The sequence below is a fragment of the Amblyraja radiata genome, chromosome 9 (assembly GCF_010909765.2).
Source record: "Amblyraja radiata isolate CabotCenter1 chromosome 9, sAmbRad1.1.pri, whole genome shotgun sequence".
Classification (NCBI taxonomy): Eukaryota; Metazoa; Chordata; class Chondrichthyes; order Rajiformes; family Rajidae; genus Amblyraja; species Amblyraja radiata.
The window spans coordinates 1,815,986-1,835,333 of record NC_045964.1 but is presented as its reverse complement, the minus strand read 5'-3'; the positions used below and the strand labels follow the sequence as shown (position 1 = coordinate 1,835,333).

General features: G+C 45.2%; 1 protein-coding gene across 3 annotated transcripts in view; it reads right to left on the bottom strand.

The window, feature by feature from the left end:
• The window catches only part of cdc42bpb (CDC42 binding protein kinase beta), a 189,323-nt gene extending 174,947 nt beyond the window's left edge, over window positions 1-14,376 (bottom strand). For 2 of the 3 annotated variants that reach the window (XM_033026492.1, XM_033026491.1), the window contains exon 1: window positions 13,545-14,376. In XM_033026492.1, coding sequence (XP_032882383.1) covers window positions 13,545-13,719 — 175 coding nt within the window. In that variant the 5' untranslated portion in view covers window positions 13,720-14,376. The remainder of the gene's footprint in view (window positions 1-13,544) is intronic. The other variant, XM_033026490.1, reaches the window with a different exon arrangement.
• Window positions 14,377-19,348: the final 4,972 nt, after the last annotated feature.

Here is a 19,348-nt window from a genome sequence, read left to right as displayed (position 1 = left end):
TGATACTTCTAATTTGTTAAAGGGATTAAATACAGGTTACTTAAATTAGTTGAAATGTACAGGAACAAATGGACGGCACACAATGTATAAGAAACCATTTTGAAAGAAGGTTATTGCTCTAAAAAAAAACAGAAAAATTACAGTGGACAGAGATTTATATCTGTTGCTTAGTCATAGAGTGATACAATGTGGAAACAGGCCCTTCGGCCCAACTTGCCCACACCGGCCAACAATGTCCCAGCTACAATAGTCCCACCTGCCTGTGTTTGGTCCATATCCCTCCAAACCTGTCCAATCCATGTACCAGTCTAACTGTTTCTTAAACAATGAGATAGTCCCAGCCTCAACTACCTCCTCTGGCAGCTCGTTCCAATGAGAATCTTGAGCAAAAAACTGCTGAAGGAACTCCGCATCCTGAGGTAGGTTAATAATAATAATAATAATGCCTTTATTGTCATTGTACTTAGAAATACAACAAAATTAGGAGAGCTACTCCTGATCAGTGCAACCAAAACAAGTTAAAAAAAGGTAAAAACACATCCAATGACATCCAACATGTTATTTAACTGCTTGAAATATATTTATCACACCTAGGTAGAACATTGCACTGGGAGAATATTGCACTTTAAAATGGAATAAATACTTTAAAATAATTTTAAAATATATTATCTGAGTGGTCTGTTTTATAGTGGAATGGATGACAGCATCTCTCATGTCATGTGGATAGTTGAGGAATTTAGAGTTCTGATGGCCCAGGGAAATAAACTGTTCTTGAGTCTGTACGCCTACCAGAGGGCAGGAGGTTAAGTAGGAACTGTCCAGGATGGGAGGGGTCTTTGATTATTTTCCTGGGAAGGCAGGGGGCAGCCAATGATTTTCTGGGCAGTTTTGATCACTCTCTGCAGGGCTCTCCTGTCTGCTGCCGAGCAGCCGGCATACCACACCGTGATACAATACGCCAGCACACTCTCGATGGTGGAGCAGTAGAAGGCCACCAGCACTTAGCACTCTCAGGAAGTGCAATCGCTGCTGGGTCTTTTTTACCACCGCTGAAGTGTTGGCAGACCAGGAGAGGTCCACCGCGATGTGCGTTCCCAGGAATTTGAAGGTGGTTAATAATGCCTGGATGTGTGGTTAAAGATTTTGGGCGGCATGGTGGTGCAGTAATAGAGCTGCTGCCTTTCAGTGCCAGGGACCCGGGTTCGATCCTGACTGCAGGTGCTTATCTGTATGCTCTTCCCGTGATTTGCATGGGTGTTTTCCGAGATCTTCCTTTTCCTCCCACACTCCAAAGACGTACAGGTTTTGTAGGCTAATTGGCTTGATATAAATGTATAAATGTAAAATCATTCCTAGCGTATGTAAGAGAGTGTTAATGTGCAGGGATCACTGGTTGGTGCAGACTCGGTGGACTGAAGGGCGTGTTACCATGCAGTATCTCTAAACTAATCAAAATAGATTGATGCATTGTTAACTGACAATTGCAGATGTGCTGTAGGTATAGAACAGATTAAGATTGGTACGGTTTAAAAAAAAGTTTAAAGACTGAAAAACAAATATTAATAAGGATCTAATGCAAAGTTTGACAACTTGATTATCCTATTTACAGAATTCTTGTATTCTTATTTGAAAGTGAAACACACAAAAAGATTGCGGAAACGCAATATAAAGCGTAATATGGATACACAATATTTAATCCTTCCTTTAACATTTACGACGCAGTAATATATATAAAGTACAAATTAGAGACAATAAAAAGTTTCAAAAAACGTTCACATAGTGCTGAGATCTGATACCAGAAACAACAGCAGCTGACATTTTTCTAACCATCTCGTTAATCTACACTAAACATCCTTCTCAACAAATTTTTCAACAGAAAAACATGCAACTACTCAAATATTTTAGAAACACAAATTTTATAAAACTATCACAATGCTAGAATTGAACATATGGTACAGATGTCAACCAGCAATATAAAATCATGTCAAAAATATTATTTTTATTATAAATGGCTCCAATTATTGGCATATAAATATTTCTGCCCTTAGTATAAGAAATGAAACAGTAGCATCCTACAAGTAACATCCCACCTGCATGAGATAGCCCAGCCGTTGGCGGTTGTACAGTAGCAAGCAGAAGCAGAAGTAGAAAATATTGATAATGGATAACTTATGAACAACCATTCTAAATAAGACTAAAGTAATGTAATAAGGAATAGTTTGACTTCAGTGGTGGGCAAATTAATGGAAAAGATACTTAGAGATAATATATATAAGCATCTGGATAAACAGGGTCTGATTAGGAACAGTCAACATGGATTTGTGCCTGGAAGGTCATGTTTGACTAATCTTCTTGAATTTTTTGAAGAGGTTACTAGGGAAATTGATGAGGGTAAAGTGGTGGATGTTGTCTATATGGACTTTAGTAAGGCCTTTGACAAGGTTCCTCAAGGAAGGTTGGTTAAGAAGGTTCAGTTGTTGGGTATAAATGCAGGAGTAGCAAGATGGATTCAACACTGCCTGAATGGGTGACGCCAGAGAGTAATGGTGGATGGCTGTTTGTCAGGTTGGAGGCAGGTGACTAGTGGGGTGCCTCAGGGATCTGTGTTGGGTCCACTGTTGTTTGTCATGTACATCAATGATCTGGATGAAGGTGTGGTAAATTGGATTAGTAAGTATGATACTAAGATAGGTGGTGTTGTGGATAATGAAGTAGATTTCCAAAGTCTACAGAGAGATTTAGGCCATTTGGAAGAATGGGCTGAAAGATGGCAGATGGAGTTTAATGCTGATAAGTGTGAGGTGCTACATCTTGGCAGGACAAATCAAAATAGGACGTACATGGTAAATAGTAGCGAATTGAGAAATGCAGTTGAACAGAGGGATCTAGGAATAACTGTGCATAGTTCCCTGAAGGTGGAATCTCATGTAGATAGGGTGGTAAAGAAAGCTTTTGGTATGCTAGCCTTTATAAATCAGAGCATTGAGTATAGAAGTTGGGATGTAATGTTAAAATTGTACAAGGCATTGGTGAGACCAATTCTGGAGTATGGTGTACAGTTTTGGTCGCCCAATTATAGGAAGGATGTCAACAAAATAGAGAGAGTACAGAGGAGATTTACTAGAATGTTGCCTGGGTTTCAGCAACTAAGTTACAGAGAAAGGTTGAATAAGTTAGGTCTTTATTCTCTGGAGCGCAGAAGGTTAAGGGGGGACTTGATAGAGGTCTTTAAAATGATGAGAGGGATAGACAGAGTTGACGTGGACAAGCTTTTCCCACTGAGAGTAGGGAAGATTCAAACAAGAGGTCATGACTTCAGAATTAAGGGACAGAAGTTTAGGGGTAACACGAGGGGGAACTTCTTTACTCAGAGAGTGGTAGCGGTGTGGAATGAGCTTCCAGTGGAAGTGGTGGAGGCAGGTTCGATTTTATCATTTAAAAATAAATTGGATAGGTATATGGATGGGAAAGGAATGGAGGGTTATGGTCTGAGTGCAGGTAGATGGGACTAGGGGGAAAGAATTGTTCGGCATGGACTTGTAGGGCCGAGATGGCATGTTTCCGTGCTGTAATTGTTATATGGTTATATGAATAGTAGAATTAGGCCTTTTGGCCCATCAAGTCTATTCCGCCATTCAATCATGGCTGATCCATCTCTCCCTCCTAACCCCATTCTACTGCCTTCTCCCCATAACCTCTGACACCTGTACTAATCAAGAATCTATCATCTCTGTCGCCATAAAGGGCCCGTCGCGACTTTTTTCGGCGACTTGCCGGCACCCGTCATAGTCGCAGTAGTATGCCGAAAATTTTCAAAATGGTGTAAATCCAGCGGCGACCAGAAAAAGGTACGACTCATTGGGCGACTACTCACGACCATACAGGAGTCACCCGGCATGCCGGCAAGTCTGCGAAGTAATTACGTAAGTGGGACAGGCCCTTTACTGTACACAAGAAAAATACTAGTCATCTGCAATTTGGATAGTTGTTCCAATTACTAAAATAAAACATTTGTTTATCATTCAGTAAATGCTTTAACCCAACAGAAAAATTCACCTAACCACCGTTGATTGCCAAAACAGAGTGGCTTATATCTGCAATGCACTGCCAGAGATGGTCGTGGAATCACAGGTAGTTCTGTCGTGACATCTTTCCATAACATGAACTGGATATAACACGAGCAATCAATAGGTGGGATGAATTAGTTACAACCTGGTTTTGATTAAGAACTAGAAAACCACTTAAAGGGTACTTTGGAAACTGGCAAGCAGAAATGTTACTCCAGCATTTTGTTCATCTTTGGTATAAACCAGCATCTGCAGTTCCTATTTACTAGCAAAAAAGTTGTCTTGGATTTAAACAATACAAGGGAAACAAAAATCTGTTTCGATGTAACACCCCACATGAATCAGATGTCTCTTTGAGAACTCAGCTGCTACTTTAACCACAGGTGGCCATTAAAGTTGAGACACAACCACTTCTATTGACACTTGTGTAAGGATACGCCATTAAACATTGTAAACTACAACTTTTAGTATTTTATCTCACAGTAACTTAATAAACTTATTCCTATTGAAAAGACTTTAATTTGGAAAATCTTGCAACAAAAATAATGTTGTTATTGCAAGCTGAAGCTCTCCAGCCCCAATCCCATTGATACAATTTTCCTTAACACAATAAAGTGTTTTTTTAGGAACTCAACTATCGGGTTATAGCAGTGCTGTGTTGAAGAAACATTTGGACAGGCATTTAAATAGGCAGGGCGTAGAGTGATATGGTCCTATTTTAATCAGTGTAGATTGGCATAATGGTCCGCATGGAGTGTTGGGGCACAGGGCCTGTTTTTGTCCTCAATGATTCCGAAATTGATTCACTCATCTTATTTGTGTTGATTCTTTATTCGAGGTATCAAAACTAATCCATTGTTCTGCCTTTCCCCCCCACAGCTTTCAAAGTTCTATGTTCTTGGTCCAATTTTCTGTTAAACATGATATTTTTGTTTTAAATTATTCCCTTAGAGGGAACACTGTAGTCACCAGCAACATTTCTGTAAAGAAATTGCTCCTAAACTTGCTCATTTGCTGATGACTATGCATTGGTCACACCTCAAAGCTATTTCCCCACTTAAGGAAATAATCTTTCACTATTCAATACAGCAGAACAATGAATAACTTCAAATCCTGACTAAATGGAAAGATGGACACAAAGTGCTCGGGAAACTCAGCGAGTCATTCAGCATCTCTGGATCAAGATAGGTAATGTTTTGGGTTGGGACTTTTCTTCAGACTGAAATTAAGGAGTGGAGGGCTGGGAGGAGAGAAGAGAATCAGGTCCAGCCACAAATTACGTCAGACAGGGAGGTGCCCTGGTAGGCCCATTGTTCACTAGGGAAGGAGTGATCTGAAGAGGGTGGAGGAGGTAGGTTGCCATGGGGAGGGGACGCGAGTGTTAGTACTCATTCTCATTAGAAAATAGGTGCAGGTGGGGGCCATTCGGCCCTTCGAGCCAGTACCGCCATTCATTGTGATCATGGCTGATCATCCCCAATCAATAACCCGTGCCTGCCTTCTCCCCATATCCCTTGATTCCACCAGCCCCTAGAGCTCTATCTAACTCTCTCTTAAATCCATCCAGTGATTTGGCCTCCACTGCCCACTGTGGCAGGGAATTCCACAAATTCATAACTCTCTGGGTGAAAAAGTGTTTTCTCACCTCAGTCTTAAATGGCCTCCCCTTTATTCTAAGACTGTGGCCCCTGGTTCTGGACTCGCCCAACATTGGGAACATTTTTCCTGCATCTAGCTTGTCCAGTCTTTTTATAATTTTATATGTTTCTATAAGATCACCCCCTCATCCTTCTAAACTCCAGTAAATACAAGCCTAGTCTTTTCAATCGTGCCTCATATGACAGTCTCACCACGGAGGAGCCCCAGAAGAGGAAGGTCTGTTTGGGAATGGGAACTGAAATGGTTGGTAACAAGGAGATCCCATAAGCCTCAGCATGCCGAGCATGTGTTTAGCGAAACGGTCGCTGAGTCTACGTTTGGTCTCGCCAATGTACAGGAGCCCACATTGGGAACCCTGGATGCAGTAGATAATAATAATAATAATGGATGGGATTTATATAGCGCCTTTCTAATACTCAAGGCGCTTTAAGGCTAGAGGAGGTACACATGAACCTCCGTCTCACCTGAAAGGACTGTCAAGATACGAGGGAGGATGTATAAGGGCAGGTGTTGCATCTCCAGTGGTTGCAGGGGAAGGTACCTGGAGAGGCGGTGGTTTGGGTGGTAAGGGATGAGTGAACCAAGGTGTTGCAGGGGGAATGGTGTCTGCAGAAGGCAGAAAGGGTAGAGCTGGGAAGATGTGATTAGTGGTGGGATCCTGTAGGAGGATAATGTGTTTGATGCAGGGGTTGATGGGGTGAAGGGTAAGGACTCTGTCCTTGTAGCGTCTGGGGGGAGGGGGTGAGAGCAAAACTATGGGACAGAAAGGAGACACGAGTGAGGGTCCTCACCTATCATCGAAGGGGGAACCCACGTTCCCTGATCAATGAGGATATCTCAAATGTTTTAGTATAGAACACCTCATCTTGGGAGCAGGTGCAGTGGAGACAAAGGAATTGAGAGTAGGGAATAGCTTCATTGCAAGAGGCAGGGTGGGAAGAATGTTACATTCTTTTTTAAATCTCTTCAGTTTTACATGCTCTAGAGGGGATTCTGTCGGTATTCTCAATCCACATTTGAAGGACAATGTCAACATTTTTTGTTATTGACAGAAAAGTAGGTGTAGCACATCGTTACTTGTCTAACCCGTGTCTAGTCGAAACAGAGTTTTGTAAACCAGCATCAGAAGCTCCTTGTTGAAGGGTCTCGACCCAAAACATCAGCCATTCTGTCCAGAGATACTGCCTATCCCACTGAGTTACTCCCTCCTCCACAGTTCCTTGTTTCTGGAGGTTTAACAACGCTTCGACGGCAAACATTCTTGCAGCCAATCCCACCTAATTTGAGCAGAAACCCCACAACAAGTAAAGATTTGGTAGAAAACTGCAAAACGGCCCAATCTATTTCACCCCTTTGTTTTTTTTTCCCCCAAACTATTTGTGGCGGGTAATCGTGGGTTGTCATCCATTTCAACGCTTTGGATGAGAATGTACACGGCAGATTAGTAAGTTTGCAGACAGCACAAAAATAGCTGGCATCAGTGATAGTGAAGATGGTTATCAAAAATTACACATGGTGCTTGATCAGCTGGGGCCAAGGAATGGCAAATGGAGTTTAATTCAGATACATGCGAGATGTTACATTTTGGGAAGTCAAACCGACAGGATGCAGGATCCCTGTGGGCACAAAAATGGACTGGCTTCTGTTTTTTACTTTTTCTGTCAAATGGCATGACCATGTTTTCTCACAATGCTCTCAGGTGCCACATGATTCACTCATTCACTTCACTCTCCAAGCAATCCTGCACCTTCCCCTGAACTCAACTTTCTCATTTATTGTAAAACCTCATTCCATTATACCCTGCATTGTTATTCCACAGTATAACCTGGGAATCACTGAGGACTATATACTAACCTCTATGTTATCCCAATAGTAGCAGCACAAGCTAATTATTTTTATAGTTTAGAGATGAAACAGGCCCTCCGGCCCACCGAGTCCGCACCGACCAGCGATCCCCACATATTAACACTATCCTACACACACACTAGGGTCAATTAGGGACGTCTTTAGAATATGGGAGGAAACCGGAAACCGAAAATCTCGGAGAAAACCCACGCGGTCACGGGGAGAATATACAAACTCCGTAGAGACACCACGCGTAGCTGGGATCAAACCCTAGTCTTCGGCAATTCAACTTTACCGCTGCGCCACCATGGCTGCCCAAATGACTTTTTTTTTGCATTTTTCAATTTCTATCTTTAACTAATCCTCCATCCATGTAAATGTATTACACTGCCCTCCGAGTCCTCATTTAAAGCAACATCTTTATGTGTTTTTTTTTAATCCAGATAATTTTCATCTCCTTCACTACTCCCAAGAATTTCTTGCAAATACTTTTTTGGAAATCCACATATATGACAGAACCTATTCTCTCCATCCAATCGGTCATAGTTTCAAAAATATTTATTTTTGTTAATAGATTAAAGACAAATAAACCCTAATACGGTACATTCCCGAATTACCGAGGGGTTCAATTCCTAGAAAACTGTGTGTATTACAGCTTCTTTTGCATTTTGTGTTTCTTTAGTTATTTTTTTCTTACATAAATCCTGTGAGAGGAAATTTCTATTTCATATCTCAAATTTCTTGGATAGTGATTTGCAAATTTGGTAAGAGAATTTCTGTTATCTGAGCTGCCCTAACCCGGGGATACACTATGTTATTGCCAAATCCAAAACTCAGTCAAAATCATATATTCATTCTACATAAATCAGAATACATTGTTACAAATCTTGCTGCAAAAGAAATCTAATCTCTGCAATATAATTGACTGGCCAGCTTTATTAGAAGGTTTTGATATACAAAGGCTTTGAAAAGTCCACAGGAACACAGACCCAAAGACACCACTTATAAATTATGAAATGAAAAAGCTGTCTATACATCAATATTTCAGAAAGCACAAAATAAACACACCTATATAATTTCATACATGCTAAAGTGTTTCAATACATTTGTTCGGATGGCAATTGTAACAGTGGCTGAATGGGAGATATCAGAGATTAATGGTGGATAACTGTTTGTCAGGCCTAGTGGGGTGCCTCAGGGATCTGTGTTGGGTCCACTGTTGTTTGTCATATACATCAATGATCTGGATGATGGTGTGGTAAATTGGATTAGTAAGTATGCAGATGATACTAAGATAGGTGGTGTTGTGGATAATGAAGTAGATTTTCAAGGTCTACAGAGATTTAGGCCATTTGGAAGAGTGGGGTGAAAGATGGCAGATGGAGTTTAATGCTGATAAGTGTGAGGTGCTACATCTTGGCAGGACAAATCAAATAGGACGTACATGGTAAATGGTAGCGAATTGAGGAATGCAGTTGAACAGAGGGATCTAGGAATAACTGTGCATAGTTCCCTGAAGGTGGAATCTCATGTAGATAGGGTGGTAAAGAAAGCTTTTGGTGTGCTGGCCTTTATAAATCAGAGCATTGAGTATAGAAGTTGGGATGTAATGTTAAAATTGTACAAGGCATTGGTGAGGCCAATTCTGGTGCATGGTGTACAATTTTGGTCGCCAAATTATAGGAAAGATGTCAACAAAATAGAGAGAGTACAGAGGAGATTTACTAGAATATTTCCTGGGTTTCAGCTCCTAAGTTACAGAGAAAGGTTGAACAAGATAGGTCTTTATTCTTTGGAGTGCAGAAGGTTAAGGGGGGACTTGATAGAAGTCTTTAAAATTATGAGAGGGATAGACAGAGTTGACGTGGATAAGCTTTTCCATTGACAGTAGGGAAGATTAAAAAAGGACATGATTTGAGAATTAAGGGACAGAAGTTTAGGGGTAACATGAGGGGGAACATTTTTACTCAAAGAGTGGTAGCTGTGTGGAATGAGCTTCCAGTGGAAGTGGTGGAGGCAGGTTCAATTTTATCATTTAAAAATAAATTGGATAGGTATATGGACAGGAAAGGAATGGAGGGTTATGGTCTGAGTGCAGGTAGATGGAACTAGGTGAGAGTAAGTGTTCGGCACGGACTAGAAGGCCCGAGATGGCCTGTTTCCGTGCTGTAATTGTTATATGGTTATATGGTAGCATTGTTCATCATGTTGGCTAATTATCATGAATGACAATAGGCAAGAGATGCTGGAGTTACTCAGCGGGTCAGGCTGCATCTATGGAGTAAAGAAATGGGTGACATTTTGGGTCAAGACCCTTCTTCAGACTGAGCTCGGTCAGTCTCAATCTGAAGGGCCTCGACCTGAAACGCCACCCATTCCATCTCTCCAGAGATGCTGCCCGTCCCGCTAATTTACTCCAGCATTTTGTGTCTATCCTCGGTGTAAATCAGCATCTGCAGTTCCTTCCTACAAAAATCACAAACAACATATTTTTTCATGGGTTTATAGTTCCAGATATTCCATTGTTTGAGATGATCCATAGACCATTCACAACTGTTTTAAAAATGTCTCCTTATACAAGGTTATAATAAAGTTTACTGGATGCAAGTTGTAAACAGTATATTAAAATAAATCCTTTTGCAAAATTTTAAATTATGTCGAGATTACATTTAACTGCAAAGACAAGCCCTCATCACTAGTCAAGATAAGGAAAGAGCTGCATGGTTGGCCAAAGCAATGAAAAGGCCTGGCATGTCTCCGACTACTCTAACAAATGTCTACAGATGTACTGTGGCGGGTTGGATTGTGGCCTAGAATGGTAACTCTAACGTACAGGAACACAAAAGGCTGCAAAGGGTGGTGGACTCAATCCAGTTCAACAAGGGCGCAACACTCCCCATCATCGAAAGCATCCACATCAAGGATACCCCCTATCTGGGTAAGGGCCTCTTCCCACTGCTTTCATTAGGGAGGAGGTACAGAAGCCTGAAGTCAAGAACAGCTACTTTCCGACAATTATCAATTCAACTGACCTGCAAAACCCAAATGCTACCAAACATTACGGATTTACCTTGCTTTGGCATCAACTTTACTTCCTCTCAATGCCATGTTTTGCATTAATGGATTTTTTCCTATTCACTGTCTTGAATAATTTATGTGCGATTAATGTACAATTGTATGTGTTTCTGTGTTGCCTGCATCTATGTGCCTACAATGCTGGTGCAAGTACAATTTCATTGTACCTTACCATACCTTGTGCATATGATAATACGCTTGACTTGTGCAGCAACTCTAAAGGGCCTGTCCCACTGAGGCGACTGTTTAGGCGACCGCCAGGGACTAATTTTAATGGTATTCACCTAAGACACCTGGCGACAACATACGACAGCACCCACGACAGCAAAAATTGTCGCCACAGTATCCAAAAATGTTTCAACATGTTGAAAATGTTGCGACTGTCGCCTGTAATCGCCCAAAAAATCTAAGTGGGACAGGCCCATGAATGTATTACATACTTAAAAACCTTGACTGCACTGAATTTAAATAATTGAATACAAAGCACATAAAAAGCAGGATGTAAATTGATGTTAAGTTTTTCTATTGTGAGATAATGCTTTTCTCCTTAGTGATTAAAAACTCATTTACAATATCTGCCTATCTGATTTGTACATACAGTGCCTTCCATAATGTTTGGGACAAAGACCCATCATTGATTCATTTGCCCGTGCTCCACAATTTGAGATTTGTAATAGAAAAAAAATCACATGCGGTTAACGTGCACGTTGTCAGTTGTCAAAGGTAATTTTTATACATTTTGGTTTGACCAGGACAAAATTGATGTTTTAAGTACTTCTTGGCAATCTGTAACCTGGCCATTCTATTTTTGCTGCTAACCAGTGTTTTGCATCTTGCAGCGCAGCCTCTGTATTTCTGTTGATGAAGCCTTCTGCTGACAGTGGTTATTGACAAATCCACACCTGAAGAGTGTTTCTGATTTGTCGGACAGTTGTTTGGGGATTTTTCTTTATTATAGAAAGAATTATTTTGTCATCGGCTGTGGAGGTCGTCCTTGGCCTGCCAGTCCCATTGCGATTAATAAGCTCGCCAGTGCTCTCTTTCTTCTTAATGATGTTCCAAACAGTTGATTTTGGTAAGCCTAAGGTTTGGCTGATGTATCTAACTGTTTTATTCCTGTTTCTCAGTCTCATAATGGCTTCTTTGACTTTCATTGGCACAACTTTGGTCCTCATGTTGATAAACAGCAATAAAAGTTTCCAAAGGAGATGGAAAGACTGGAGGAAAGACTAGGTGCAGAGAACTCTCTTATACCTGCATTAAGGAGGCAATTAAACACACCTGAGCAATTACAAACACCTGTGAAGCCATGTGTCCCAAACATTATGGTGCCCTGAAATGGGGGGACTATGTATAAACACAGCTGTAATTTCTACACGAGGTGTAACAAAAATGTATAAAATCTGACAATGTGCACTTTAACCACATGGTTTTTTTTATTACAAATCTGAAATTGTGGAGTACAGAGGCAAATAAATAAATGATGGGTCTTTGTCCCAAACATTATGGAGAGCACTGTACATGCTAAACACAAAGTAATGTGATATTTCATTAATATTTTACAAATGGGTCCAAAATTTTAATTTTGCATTCAGTAAGCGCATGTCAAAGACTCAAGCTAGAATAAACAGTGAGTGGTAAACATTCACCCTCTCCTCCGACAGCACATCATGTCCGCCATGCAAAGCATCTGGAAAAAGCACCACCACAACATGTCAATGCTTCTACAGCATTCATCAGATCTTCAACCTTTACCACCAAGAAAGAATGAATGAACATCACCATTCTGACTTGCAAACATAAGTGCCATTCCTTTGAGGTCACCAGGTCACAAACTTGGAACTAACTGGTAGCATTGTGGGACCACCTTTTACCACACAGACAGCTGGAGGTTGCAGAAGGCATCTAATCACCATCTTCTCAAGTGCAATTAGTGATGGTCAATAAATGCAGATATTGTCAGCTGCTCCCACGTCCTTAGTGTGAGTTTGGAAAGCGAACAATTTCCAAAACTATATTAGCAATTGTCCATTACACCCAACGGTGCGAATCTCAAATAATGCTGAGGATATGCTCCTATAATTGGAACTGTGTATGTAGTAAAGTTACGACTTTTAAAACTTTGTCCCTTTCAAGAAACCTAAAAGTGGAGCTGAATTGGGATTGCCTTTCACCTTTGGAACAAAGCAAATCTTGCAAACATACAGCAGAGCCGGGAGATATCCAATAGTTGAGCTCTTCGTGCCAGATGTGATACAATGGATCACCATTCAGTTGTTAATCTTATTACTGACGTCAATGAAAGAGGACAGGAAGTGAATCCTCTTAATTTGGAAAATGTTGGCGACTTAAGTGTAAACTAAACCAAGCCCAAAATATATTACTAATTTCATGTAACTAACATTATCAGTCCCTACACATTATCAGTCTACCACACTTATTAGTTAATGTCCAGAAGGATCACATTAAAAATTGATAATGTTGTAGTTAAAACGTGTGGTAGAAGAAACACACCACACCTTTCACATCATATCCCCACCTACTGATTTCAAATTGTGAAATACGTGGGTACTCATAAATTAAAAAAATCAATAGACTAATGACAGCAGTGGTTCAACCTGATGTTGTTCACACTAAAAGGAAGCACATTTTAAAAGGGAATCAAGCACACACATCAACCTTGTGGAACTTCCATATTTGTAACAATTTTGAATTTTAGATGCAGATTTGAACCTTTTGTAACATTTCAAAACACCAGCCACCAAAATGGGGAGAAAAGGGTCATTTGCCAATATTTAAGCTGATGTTAAATTTAGAAAAATCTGCCCCTGACAAGTAAACAGTGATTGCATACATGAAGCTTATATTTCACATTGGATCACCTAATGTTTGGCTTACCCCATTCCAGGAATTCTGCAATGTACTTTTCCCGTCGTATGGGCGAGCTGCTACATTCGTTGTACAAACATATTAAAATATCCAGCAAAGTCTCCACGCTCATTGAATTTGCATTCTTCTGTGGTCCGTTCAGGAGCAACTGCTCCAACTTCTTCAGGCGAACCTTCGCTGACATTTTATCCTTTCAAGTTTTTGTTTCCTCTCAAGAAACACCCTCTCCCCTTCAAAAAAAACAAATCCTCAAAGGGCGACTGCCGAGCCCGAAACAGAGATCAAAGCAGTGATTTATTTCACATTGAGAAGGCAGGAACCGACGTTTTTTCACGGTTGGAGTTGAAAGGAGAAGCGGCGGCGGCCGGTCGGTCGGTCGGTCGGGCCCAGTTGCTGGAGTGGCAGCGTCTTCCCCACTGGCGTTACTCACACTCCCCTCCTCCTCCTCCTCCTCCTCCTCCTCCTCCCCGCCGGCAGCGGCAGCAGCAGCAGCGGCTCAGCTACCGTGAGGCCCGGCCCCGGCCCGGCCCCGGGCTGCCCTGCATCCCCATCCTCGACCCTCCTCGCTCTCCCCGGCCGTCAGCGGACACTCACTCCGCCGCCGCCATCTCCCTCACCCTCACACACACACACACGCTCCCGATCGCGGTTCCTCTTGCAGCCCGGATAGGATGGGAGGTGAAGGTGAAGGCCGGCGGAGACTCCTCGCTCCAGCTCCAGCTCCAGCGCCGCTCGCTCGGTGGGTCGGTGGGTCGGTGGGTCCGGCCCTCTCTCACTCTCACTCTCTCTCAGTCCGTCCGTCAGCGCCGCCTCCACCGCAACCGCCCGGCCGGCCGCCGGAAACACACCAGCGTCACCTGATTGACAAAGTAACCTCCCTCCTTCCCTCTCCCTCCCTCCTTCCCTCTCCCTCCCTGTCTCCCTCCTTCCCTCTCCCTCCCTCCTTCCCTCTCCCTCCCTGTCTCCCTCCTTCCCTCTCCCTCCCTCATTCCCTCTCCCTCCCTGTCTCCCTCCTTCCTTCTCCCTCCCTCCTCCCTCTCCCTCCCTGTCTCCCTCCTTCCCTCTCCCTCCCTCCTTCCCTCTCCCTCCCTGTCTGCCTCCTTCCCTCCCTCTCCCTCCCTCCTTCCCTCTCCCTCCCTGTCTGCCTCCTTCCCTCTCCCTCCCTCCTTCCCTCTCCCTCCTTCCCTCGCCACACGAAAGAAGAAGACATAGAAACATAGAAAATAGGTGCAGGAGTAGGCCATTCGGCCCTTCAATATGATCATGGCTGATCATCCAACTCAGTATCCTGTACCTGCCTTCTCTCCATACCCCCTGATCCCTTTAGCCACAAGAGCCACATCTAACTCCCTCTTAAATATAGCCAATGAACTGGCCTCAACTACATTCTGTGGCAGAGAATTCCAGAGATTCACAACTGCGTGAAAAAGTTTTTCCTCATCTCAGTCCTAAATGGCCTACCTCCTATTCATTAACTGGTTCTGGACTCCCCCAACATCGGGAACATTTTTACTGCATCTACCCGGACCAATCCTCTAAGAATTGTATATGTTTCTATGAGATACCCTCTCATCCTTCTAAATTCCAAGGAATACAAGCCCAGTCGATCCATTCTTTCATCATATGTCAGTCCCGGCATCCCAGGAATTAACCTGGTGAACCTACGCTGCACTCCACCAATAGCAATGATGTCCTTCCTCAAATTAGGAGACAATAATACTCCAGGTGTGGTCTCACCAGGGCCCCGTACAACTGCAGTAGGACCTCTTTGCTCCTAAACTCAAATCCTCTCGCAATGAAGGTCAACATGCCATTAGTTTTCTTCACTGCCTGCTGTACCTGCATGTACTGCCTGCTGTACCTGCATGCTTACTTTCAGTGACTGATGCACACCAAGGTCTCGTTGCACCTCCCTTCTCCGAATCTGACACCATTCAGATTCTTCTTCTTATCGAGTCCACACACAAGATTAGAAGTTGTTCAGCCAGAGCTGAACACACTTCTCGGCATCTGTACAATGGTGTCTGTCTTGCGCTTCTTGTGCTCCTTGTGCGTGGTGGTGGAAAGATTGGTTGAAACAGGGCCGCGACGTGAACGCTCTTTCCATTCAGATAATAATCTGCCTTACTGTTCTTGCCACCAAAGTGGATAACCTCACATTTATCGACATTGTACTGCATCTGCCATGCTTCTGCCCTCTCACACAACTTATCCAAGTCACCCTGCATCCTCATAGCATCCTCCTCGCAGCTCATACTGCCACCCAGCTTTGTGTCATCCGCAAAATTAGAGATGTCACATTAAATTCCCTCATCAAAATCATTAATATACAGCACTAGACTAAGTAGGACCCGTTGGGTCCCAGTCACACAGGAGGCCTAGTCCCCCAACGCAACCCATTCCCCAACGCAATATTCCACCACTCATCCGTTCCCCCATCATAACCCGTTTCCCCAACGCAATATTCCACCACTCACGCATAGCCCCTAACTGTGCAGGCGCGGCTCATTTCCCCTCATCCCTGAGCACTTCCACTCCCTCCTCTTGATGTGTGGGGGAGTGTGTGTGTGGGAGGGGGGTGTGTGTGGGGGCGATTTGTGGGGGTGGAGGGGTGTGCAGGCGGAGAGGTTGTGGAGGGAGGGATGTGTGAGCGGGGGGAGGGGTGTGCGGGGTTGTGGGGGCGGGGGAGTTGTGGGGGTGGGTGAGTTGTGGGGACGGGGGAGTTGTGGGGTTGGGTGAGTTGTGGGGGCGGGGGGCTTGTGGGGGGTGTGTGTGTGCGTGTGATGGGGGGTGGGGGAGGGGGGGTGGGGGTTGTAGGGGCGCGTAGGTGGCAGGGTGTGTGTGGGTGGTGGTTTGGGTGGGAGGAGGGCATGTGTGGGCAGGGGTGTGTGTGGGCAAGGGCTGTGGGTGTGGGCAGGGGAGGGTGTGTGGGCGGGAGTGGTATGGGCATGGGGGGTGTGGGCAGTGGGGGGGAGGGGTGTGTGGGCGGGGGGGAGTGAGCTCGGAGAAAAGGCGGGGAAAAGAGGGGTAGTCTCCTCCGCCGGGATCAGAGTCTCCGCTTTCCGTTTGGCGACATCTCCGACTACGGGCTGGGCTGGGTCTCCAACTCTGGGCTGGGCTGGGTTTCCGACTGGGCTGGGTCTCCCACGCTGGGCTGGGTCGGGTCTCTGACGCTGGGCTGCTGCTTGGGGCTGGGCTGCTGCTTGGGGCCGGGCTACTGCTTGGGGCGGGGCGGGGCTGCTGCTTAGGGCTGGGCTGCGTGGGGCTGGGCTGCTGGGCTGCTTCAGGCCCCTCCGAAAGTCTGGTTGCAAACCTCCGCCGGCCATCCTCAGCTCCACTAAAGGCGCGATGGCGCAGGAAGGGGCGGACTGTCCCGGGGAGTGACAGGGAAAGAGGCTAATCCACGCGGCGCTGACTGGCAGGAGAAGAGATCGTTCTGCGCACGTGCGGTTTTTAAGATTTTTAAACCTCGCTAACTTTTACGACATTCAACCGATCGGAAAAAATCCCTGCCATTCCCTACCCATAGCCCCCACGGGAGACGTGGTCCTCCAACTGAAGATTCGAGCACTCAGCAGTGTGGCTGTTTTTAAATGGCGTCTTTGAGGCGAGAGGCGGGCGCCAGCAGCCGTTATGGTCGCTGGCCAGCAGGAGGCGACAAAATGAATGAGTGGGGGGGGAGAAGGATTTTATTAAAAATGTGTACATAAACACGACAAAATTTAATGAGGAGTGGATACTTGGAATGAAAAGTGAAATCTCTACCGAAATGGAAAAAATCTGGGCGTTTGTGGGTCTGGTGTTGGCGTAGCAATGAATCAAAGGCTGGCACCCACATGCTGGCAACCACAAGACAGGCAGAAACACACACACACACACACACAGTTTTAATATTATACTAGACCAAGTGCAGACCCGTTGGGTCTGTTTCCCCAACGGCGTTTGCGGGGGGGGGGCTGAGGCATCACACTCACATTAACCACCCCCCAAACACACAGGTGGGGGGAGGGGGGGTGAGAAGAGGGGAGGGAGGGGAGAGGAGGAGGAGGAAACGGGACAGATTTGGGAGGGAAAGGAGAGCGGGGTAGGGGGTGAGAGAGGGGGATGGGGAGAGAGATGTGGGTGAGGGGGGGGATGGGGAGGGAGGGGAGGAGGGAGGGAAGGGGAGAGGGGTTGGTGGAGAGAGGGGAAAGAGTGGGGAGGGAGAGTGGAGGGGGAAGGGGGGAGAGAAGTGAAGTGGAAGAGAGGGAGGGGAGAGGGATGGGGAGGGGAGAGAGATGGGGGGAGGGATGGGGACGGAGAGGAGGAGGGAGGGGTAAGAGTGTGGAGGGAGGGGGAGGAGTGTGGAGGGAGGGGGAGAGAGGTGGGGGGAGAGGTGGAAGAGGGGAGGGTCAGAGGGGTATGGGGAAGGGGTTGGGGGGAAGAGGGGTAGGGGGAAGGGGTTGGGGGGAAGAGGGGAGGGAGGGGGAAGGGAGGGGGAGAGAGAGGGGTGGGGGATGGAAAGGGGTGTTTTGAGGGAGATAAGTGGTAGAGTGGGGAGGGAGGGGTAGGGGAAGTGGTGGAAGAGGGACAGAGGGGTAAGGGGGCGGGGGGAGAGAGGGAAGGGGATAGGGTAGAGAGTGAAGGGGGTGGGGGAGAGAGGGATGGGTGGGAGAGGGAGAGGGGTGAAAAGAGGGAAACTTAGAAACATAGAAATTAGGTGCAGGAGTAGGCCATTCGGCTCTTCGAGCCTGCACCTCCAGTCAATATGATCATGGCTGATCATCCAACTCAGTATCCTGTACCTGCCTTCTCTCCACACCCCCTGATCCCTTTAGCTACAAGGGCCACATCTAACTCCCTCTTAAATATAGCCAATGAACAGGCCTCAACTACCTTCTGTGGCAGTGAATTCCAGAGATTCACCACTCTCTGTGTGAAAAATGTTTTTCTCATCTCGGTCCTAGAAGATTTCCCCCTTATCCTTAAACTGTGACCCCTTGTTCTGGACTTCCCCAACATCGGTTTCTATAAGATCCCCCCTCAATCTTCTAAAATCTAGCGAGTACAAGCCGAGTCTATCCAGTCTTTCTTCATATGAAAGTCCTGACATCTCAGGAATCAGTCTGGTGAACCTTCTCTGTACTCCCTCTATGGCAACAATGTATTTGAGCATTGGGCATCGTGACATCACACGATGGAACGTTCACCATTGGCTGGGGCTCCTGCAAAGGCATATGTAAATGGATCCATTCCGATTGGACATCTGTGAGCATCGGGCATTGTGACATCACATGATGGAACGTTCAGCAGGGGCTGGGGCTGGTGCTGGTGCTGCTTCTATGGGTGGAAAGCCAGTTTATTTATGAAATATTGGGGGGGGGGGGGAAGGATTTGATTAAAAACGTGTACTTAAACACGACAAAATGTAATGAGGAGCGGATACTTAGAAAGAAAAGTGAAATCTCTACCGAAATGGAAAAGATGTCGGCGATTCTGCGTCTGGTTTCGGAGTTGCAGTGAATCAAAGGAAGAAATGCAGCCGGAAGCCGTACATGTAAATGGATCCATTCCGATTGGACATCTGCGAGCATTTGGCTTTGTGATTGGACATCTGCGAGCATTGGGCATTGTGACATCACAAGATGGAAACGAATCAAAAGGCAGAAAGGCAGCCGGACGGCAGCCGGACGGATGGCACAAGAGTTTTATATATTAACCAGACCAAGTGCAGACCCGTTGGGTCTGTTTCCCCAACGGCGTTTGCGGGGGGGGGGGGGGGGTGAGAAGAGGGGGGGGAGGGAAGAGGAGGAGGAGGAAACGGGATAGATTTG